The sequence below is a fragment of the Porites lutea genome, chromosome 6, assembly GCF_958299795.1.
Source record: "Porites lutea chromosome 6, jaPorLute2.1, whole genome shotgun sequence".
Lineage (NCBI taxonomy): Eukaryota > Metazoa > Cnidaria > Anthozoa > Scleractinia > Poritidae > Porites > Porites lutea.
The window spans coordinates 14686182-14695137 of NC_133206.1; the positions used below are offsets into that span (position 1 = coordinate 14686182).

General features: G+C 42.4%; 1 protein-coding gene across 1 annotated transcript; it reads left to right on the forward strand.

Moving 5' to 3' along the window:
• The first annotated feature begins 2565 nt into the window (after positions 1-2565).
• Positions 2566-6654, forward strand: LOC140941206 (uncharacterized). The gene has a single exon (XM_073390182.1). It carries the CDS (start codon positions 2671-2673, stop codon positions 5470-5472), a length of 2802 nt encoding a protein of 933 aa, XP_073246283.1. The 5' UTR covers positions 2566-2670; the 3' UTR covers positions 5473-6654.
• Positions 6655-8956: the final 2302 nt, after the last annotated feature.

The following is an 8956-nucleotide window of genomic DNA, read 5'->3' on the forward strand; positions in this document are numbered from 1 at the left end:
AAGACAGAGTGAGATCTGGGTACGAGATTACTGCCGCTTTGCCGTGCTACACGCCCGGCGTGGGGGGGTACTCCCATACATTACCTATACGGGTATGTGCTGCCCAACGAGGTCGTGATTTTGAGGCTCCTGATTTAGAACTTAGCGGGGTATCCATTTCAGAGGCGTTTTCTAGAACGGGGTGAGAATATTTCGAACGCACGAAAGCTCCGGTTTTGTAAGCAGCCATTTGAAATTATTCATGGACAGATTGCTTTTAAAAATACGGTTCAATGCGTTAACAAGAAAACTGTTGTACTCTCGTTGTACCCTGTGTTTTAGGGTGCAGGGGGCGGGGGGCGTATTTTGGCGCGAGCCGCGAGCGCTGACTCCGCCATCTTGGATAAATAGGCGCGCATAAGTCTGGAACGAGTCCATAATGTACCTGAGGGAGATGGAGACAGGCTCAAAAGAAAGGGACAGGGGGGGGAGAAGGAAAATCGTTAGCTTACGAGCGTGGTTCTGTGCGTGGTGAGCGATTTTGCGTCATAATTAACCGCATGGTATCCACATGCACAGGAAACGTAGACATATTAAATTCTGCCAGCAGAATACTGCAATGCTGATCGTACTACGTGAAAATTAACTCTGTAAGACATCAACGCGACACCGAAAGAACTCAAAACAGAGCGGGATTGTAGCCATAGACAGCTGTTTCGGCCTCTTTGGTGCTCGTCAGTATGGCGTAACAACCAGAGATCAGGCTCCGATGAAAAAATATCTGCGCACTCTGATTTTAGTCCTGACCCAGAACTCCTAACACCCACAGAATCACGTCATACCAAGTGTCTTCTGGGGGGCAAGAGTCCAAGTGTCAAGTTGATGTCTCGCAGAGAAAATGAAGAGTTGGCTAAAACCAACCTAAAAAACATGGACAAAACCAAGCAAAGATTACAGCATATCGGATCTATAAAAGATCTACGGCCAAACAGGAAACGTACTCCGGATGATTATGAAGAAGCATTTATTTGATGTATAAGTAGAACAAATAAAGAAATATCTTTTTAAAAAAAATAGGGCTATTTCAATTTACAAACTTTCAAGAGCGGAGTATATATATAGAGCGGGGTATCAGTTTTAGGGCGAATTCTAGAACGGGGTATAAAAAATTGGCCCATTTCTAGAACGGGGTATCAATTTTAGGGGAAATTTTTTTGGAACAGACTGCCAATTTGGAGCCCCGGGCGGCACATACCCACCCAAAAAATACCCAAGTGCCCCTCCCCCCTCCCCGGGGCTACACGGCAGTAGCTCGACATGATTTCAAACGCTACTGCCGTGCCGAACTCAATTACGTTCAATTCATAAATTATAAATACATTAGAATACATTTTTTAAAACAGTTCACTAAACCGCTTTTTGTTTTTTATTTTTGTTTTCCGCAACAGCTATTTTATTCAACTGAGTTAAATTCGACGCCTGAAACCAAGTCCGAAGTCGTGCTACTGTCGTGCTAAAGTCGAACCAGCTTAGAACGGTAGTAGCACGACCTAATTCTCGTTTTCAAACGAAGTACATCAACCTAGCCTCTACCATGCTGTGTCCTTCCACCAGGGTGGCAAAGGGATTTTCCGAGAGGCGTACTGATGTTCCAAATTAGTAGCGTGATAGGTGATTGGGTCCAAATTAGCTGCGTACGTAATTCTGCTTTTAGGGTGTTATTTTTATACAGTAGTTACGTACGTTCTCCACATCACCCTTCCCTCTAGTCTGCAGCCGTTTTTAGAGTCGTCCCCAACACAAAAAAGCAGACTACCTCCCTCCTTACCTGAGATCAGACTCTATTTTCGTTTCGCTTTGAAAAAATTACATTCCGGCGGGCATGGCGAAACGGTAGCCGTTAGTCATGAGAACCGCTCAAATTGGGCCTGATCTCAGGTTACCTCTCTCCCTGATACGCCATACGTCAAGGTGAAAAATAACAATGGTTGGTTAATGCTGTAACAGGAACATTTCATTCGATGATTCGATGTGTTGCATCGTATTAAACATTACGTTAGCAAATAATTTTGAAACAAACGACGGGCCGTGATCCTCCCTCGCCTTAGCCTGTTCCAGGCGTTCAGATAGCGCAGCGGCGGTAAGTGGGCGGCGAGTTTAATAACTGGAAAACGGGGGGGGGGGGGGGAGGACGAGAGCGAGAGAACTCTCTCCCCCTTTCCCCTCTCGTCTCCCCTCGTTTTTTCTTTCTTCGTGAATTTTTGTCCCGCGCTTTACTATCTGAAAGCCTGGAACAGGCGCCCCTCGCCTGGAATTTCCTCCTTTTCTGTGAAACTGTGACACGAACGGAGTCCTGGCGTCACGCACGCACAGGAAGTAACAAACGGACCTTATTTTTTCTAAAGATGATTTGACGAGTTTGTCAGAACAACTTTCTTTTCGAGAAATGGCGGTCAGAGAAAATAGGATGATTCGACGATTTTTAACCGGTTCTTAACAAGAAATTCAAATGCCCAACATGCAGAGTGCTGTATTTTAAAAAATGCAAGACTCTCGGGGAGAAATAGTAGACGTCACTCATTCTATTTATGTACGCAACTTCCGCTACATGAAATGGCATGTCTCTCCTCCGGTTGCGACATCATTTACGACTGCAGGGCCATTTAACGTCCACCAGTTTAAGAGATCATTATGGCACGGCTATATCTTCTATTGTGGATATTGTTTAGCGTGTTGATCGCATTCTCCAGTTGCAGAACACCGTGCTCAAGGATTTTCTTTCAAAACATCAATGAAGAAACCATGCCTTACAAAATTATTGAAGGTGTGTTTACAAAGGAGAATATCAACCACAAAAACTTCCCTGTGTATCGGCGTGAAAACGACAATCTACTGTTTTACTATTATATTTCCAACGAAGGCAAAAAATACTTGGCCTTTGGACTTAATCTAAAAGACTACTTTGGCGTCGCTGCTGCTGTTTATAGCGCCGTTGATCCGGTGTCTTGGCTGAGCTCCGGGAGTTTGGATAGAAGTGATGTCTTTGGAGGATTGATATACAAGTGGATGTTTTTCAACACGCGTGACAAAACCAATTACTATGTTACAGTTAGTAGTTCGTCACCTATGATTAAAGCTGTATGCGTGGATGAAGATTTCAGAGAATGTAACTCGGATAGACTCTACTTGAATGACAATTTCACCGATGGAAGGGGGAATGTTGTGAACGATCTCACTCGAGATTATTTCTTTCGCAAGCAAGGTGTCTTCCGTAACCTTCGCCCTCTGTATCAGCATAGTAGACAAACGTGGTACCTTCAATACACTGCAGACGGCTTCTGGGTGGTAACAGAAAGGTACTCACCAAGCAATTCAAATGATAACGTTTTAATGAAGACTAAAGATTTTGCCCTGCGACCAGAGTACATCAGCAAGACTTGGTCGGTCCATTACAATGGATGGCGTTATATGCCTAAACTTAGAGTCTTGTGTAGAGGAGTAAATTCCATGTCAAATACTTGTCTATCAAAGCCATGTGATAGCAAATCTACATGCATCTACACTTCCGGTAACGAAACACTTTGTCTCTGTCCTTCCGGTTACACCGGTGTGACATGCTCTAGCAACAAACAGTGCCCCACTCCCTACCCCTTATCTGGCACAGAACTGAACTTCGCATATCCAGGAAAAAGGCCTGGCGATCTCGGCTTTTCCTTCTGCAGTGGATCGTATCCTTCTGTAAGGTTTGCCGTGTGTGTGGAAAGCAAATACAGTGTTAATTCTTACTGGAGCAGACAAGGCAGCGCCTGCCGTATAGGGAATACTGGAAGCACTTCTTCCCCCTGGACACCCTGGAATCCACCAACAACCGAGAGGTCCTGGACACCCTGGAAACCTCCCACGCCTGGAGCTCGTCATATTAACTTTGATGACAACCCTGTAATCGTTCCCGTGGTACTTACTTCAGCCGCGCTTCTGGAATTGCTCCTGCCATTTATCATCTACTGTTGCGCTATGTGCAAGAAAAAGGGTAAAGAAGACAGAGAAGAACAAGAAGATCAGAGGAGGTTACAGGAAGTCGGCGGGGAATTAGAAAGGAGACTTGAGCAAGTTGCTAGGGCCGGAAGCCAAGAGGAACTCGACCGAGGTGTTCAAGATTACCAACAAACCGTACAGGAATACCAACTTGAGAACGAAGACAAAGAACTGAGCCGCAAACGAGGCTTGTACAGAAATGCAAGTTTATGGCGAATCATTTCCATGCACTTGTTTTTTTCCTTTTACCTATGGATCGTGTATCTGGTGGGTTGTGAAATTTCCCAATGTACTCAATACGGACGTATTTTCGTCTACTTAAAAACCTTTGCAATTGTAATGCTGTGCATCTCGTCTGTGTACATTTTCATAGAAAGCATATTCTCCCACGAGCTGGATTACTTGAGAAACATCATGCAGGACGAGACCGCTTGGGGCTACATACAAAAAATGCATCAAGTCGCACCAAGGATTGGCATGGTCGTGGAGTGCTATCATTTTGAGACGCGCACGCGTGTCGTGTATTACACGGACGCAAATGGCAACACGCAGTCCCGCACAGAAACTTATACCGAGAGGGTTGTGACATTCGTAGACCACGATGAATTCTCGTTCGGCTCGTGGGTTGATGTTTCCAAAAGAGAAATGCCAGCACTGAGTACAGTGTCTCTTACTCGAGTAAGAATTGATCCGTATGTCTTGTTCGGTGATCAGGAGACAGCAGATGATTACGAGAGACAAGCAGCAGCCATGATAGAAAGAAATCGTCACCGAGATGCTTTTACGGATTTCTCAGCAAGTAGAGAAATTCCTGGGCTGAAGAAGAGGATCTCTGCTTATGTGGATTTGAGGGTGAAGCCTTGGTGGATTCGACCTCTGTTTTTTTGGCTGGCCACGCTGTTGCAGATGACTTGGCCTTATCGCTGGCTGTTCAGAGCAAAAACCAGTAAAAAATACTATGCTCTAAAGAAGAAATTGTATAAGAGTACAACGCCCCCAAGAGAAGTAGACATTATGGATCCAATAGCAATGTTGGCGGGTAGTGCATCGTCCAATGACTCCAGCGTCCCGAACCAAATATCTTATCCCATGACGGAGATCGTCAATCCAGGCATAGGTAACCCCGCCTTCCAAAACGGCTGCGCACCTTATCCACCTGGCAATCCAACTTTGGGACCTGGCTTCTCGGCCGCACCCCAACCAAGTGCACCCCCTGCAACATACGTCACAGGCACCCTACATCTATCTCCAAATGCACCGAATGCTGCCGGACCTCCTGTGTATAGTTCTTATCCCACCGGTGGAGCTGCGTATCCTACCCAGCCACCCGGACCTGTCTACCCTCCGTATTCTATCGTACCGCAGCCAGACGAGCCCCCGCCCTCTTACGATGCTGCTGTAGGATACACTCCTGACATTCCCCAAGCAAGTAACGAGAAAAACTCCCCTGGGACTTGATGCCTCTAAAAAACGGCTGTCGAGAAAATATAAGAGAAAAACAACTTATCTATAGTGTCACCTGGAAGCTTTTAAGAGTTTTCTTTATTCCCTCATGTAATCCTGAGTCTCCTGAGTGCATCCATAACTCAGCTGTACACCATGAAGCGTTTTAATACCATGTGTTTTATAAGGAAATTTAAGAGGAAACGTTTGAATTTGCTAACTGATAATAAGGAAAAGAGGTGACTGTTGTTGTTGTTGTTGTTGTCATCTCTGTGAGCTGTGCGGGCTATGGCGTGAGATCATTCTTTGCAAAGTTGTTTTCTCTAAATAACAATTTTTCGGTAAATTAATAGTTTTCCAGCACCTAAATATGGATTTTACAATCATTTTAGAATACACTTTCTCTCAGTTTCAGGATAAAAACATAAGCTTATCTGTGAGGAAAAAAAATATAGTCACGTAAACATTGACGCGTACTGCTTTGAGCGCGCCCCACAATAATAAACTTTTAAGTTAACTGCTGCACTGATCGGTTTGATAATGTTATAAAACAATTAGTTCATGCTGCAGCTGTGCGTATGTCGAGATATTGAGCACTTGGGAAGTTTGGAGAGCACTTAAGAGGCTAGAGTTGCACTTGGCTGCGCCTCGTACAACTCTTACGCCTCTTTCGTGCTCTCCAAACTTCCCGCGTGCTCAATATCTCGTCATAACCACGCTGACGCATGAACTAATTGTTAAGTAGAGGACAACAATACTTAACAACTTGTTTCTATGAAATAACTAAACGGAATGTCTTTCCTCTAGTCACCTGGCAAAAAAGTTTTTTCAGGTTAGGTTATTTTGGTGGAAAGGATATAGAAACAGGTCGTCGCCTTTGGCGCAAACAAAAACCCTGAACTGAGAGATGGAAAATTATATATAATATTATAAGGTTTTGCATTATCTTCTTTCAAATTGAGTAACTGGAAATTTTCTGTAATATCGTACCCAGTCTGTACCCGGACCGATCTCGTACCCAGAAATCAAGGAATATCATTGGTTTTTAGTGTGTTACGTATTTCAATATTTTAAAAGTTAGCTATATCACGAATTTTAAAATGAATAAAATATAAACTGAAAGGTGATTCCTTTCAAAACATAATTTAATTTTAAATTATATATTTTTTTGATTTCAATAAAAATTTGTGCACAGAACACTCTCACCTCTCCAGCACTGAGAAGGGCTCCTTATCCCCGTCCACATCAGTGACGGATCCAGAGGAGGGGCTCGGGGGGCCTCGGCCCCTTAGTTATTTTTTGACCAAACTGAAGCCCGAAGGGCCGAAAAAAATTTGGGGGGGGGACCCCTCCCTTATCTCAAGGTCTGGATCCGACACCGCACATGCACATGCACGATGACCGCTGTAGAGTGAATTGTTTTGATACCAGGAGCCCATGCTGTGACACTGTAAAACATACAGATGGTTTTGCTGGCTTATAAAAATATTCACCAATGTTCAGAATAAGACAGAAGGGAAGTTTCCCTTATTTGTTATTGTCAGTACAAATCGATATCAGAATCTAAACCGTCGAATAAAACGGCTTCTAAATGGCTTTAGAAGGGAAAAGACAGTAAAAAAAAGAACACCACACAAGGAGAGTTATTTTAATCCTCTTTTTGTCCAAAATGGAATTTAGGACGTATTTTATTTATTTTCATACATTCTCTTATACAAAGCCCAGCAAACTCCCATAGAGTCTGGGCGGCCTGTGGGTACGAAGGCTAGTCACGACAGAACTGAAGAGAACATAGGAAAGAGAATTTCATTTTACATGTCGTTGCCATCGAAAGACGTGAACCGAAAAACGAGTTTCGTTTCGTTTTTCTAAACTGAGATAAAATCATTAAGAATTGACTTATCAATCAACCGTAATTCGCCAACATTTGACTATTTGAACCATATGTGGGCTGAGTTTGTTGTTGGTTCTCTCCCTTGCTCCGAGAGGTTTTTATCCGAGTACTCCGGTTTTCCGCTGTCTTTAAAAACCAACCCTTCCAAATTCCAATTCGATCTGGAACGCACGCACACATTTCAACGAGTTTTTAAGAACTCCTAAGTGCTCCATAGGCAAACAAATTACAAATCCACAATTTTGCAAAATTTAAAACCAGATGAAATACACAGAGATGAAATTTGAACTGCACGAATTGACTTTTTATTTAAGAGACGTTTTCACTTCCTTTAACTGAACCAAGTTCGTGATTCCTAAAGGAAGCTTGAGGCAAGGCACGTACAGGAAGTAGCAGAGGAACAAATTGTCAGTTGCATCTTGTCCGAGAAACGACGGATTGTTTTGCGGTTGGAAAAGAAGACCAGGATTGCATTTATTTGGTAATACAAGATGATTTAATATGGTAAACTAAATGTATCTAACGTTTCGATACATGCAGTGCTCGGTAGGCAACATTACAATACATTAAAGTGCCCATCACCTAAAATTTTTATATTTTCTTATCTGAAACTATACCTTATTAAAATAACTTCTGCGAAAAAATTTTGCGGTGTGAACAAAACGTGATTTTTTTTACCAATTTTTGAAGTCTACATTTTTGCGGTACACCCGCGCCGCTGATCATGCAAACTAGCAGGCTAAATTAAGGAAGTCGCATTACCCAGCGGTACACAAAAAAGATAAATTACAAGTAAGGATTGAATCACAATCTCTTCGCAAGAAGAAAGTTTTTTTGAAAAAGAAAAACCTATCAGAACTCTTAATGTTTTCCTGTCGATAAGGTCACGTGTTCCTTAAAGTACGCCATATAACGCCATACTCCGAGAGAAGACTAACACTAATGGTGTGCAAAAATGGCGGCAAATTTGAACTTTTTTAAAAAATTATAAAAAAATCGTCTTTGGTTCAAATCGCAAATTTTTTTCGCAAAAGTTATTTTAATAATGTGTAGTTTCAGATAAGAAAATAATAAATTTTAGGTGATGGGCACTTTAAGGTGGACAAAATCCTACGGTGCCTGCACAGTTCAAATGAGACCTCTTTGGCAGACCTTAGGCATAGTGTTATTTACCTTTAAGAATTTTATCAAAATTATATTTGAAATTTTTTAGTATTTACTGTGCACCAATCAGCCAGGTGAAAGAGCCGTTTAACACCGTTGTTTAATTTCTAGAGGAAGAGAGCACAAGACAAATGTTAACGCTCTTAACGAGAAACTCTTAAGTTCAATACACACGTATCAGGTAAAAACTGCTTCCATATATTTTTTCACTCACAAAATTAAAAACGTGTGATATCTATCGTACATCACAATATATCCTTTGTGTTTAGCCACTTCCGCTTCAATATGTGCTAGGCGGTTTAGCTAAACTCATTCAAATCCTCATATACACTGACCGTCACACCGGATAAAACAGTATGTGTCAGTCAATTTCTTCTTGTTGCGACATACTGTAGTTATAGGACTACAGAAATATTTTCGCATTCATTTAGTTCTGCCCCT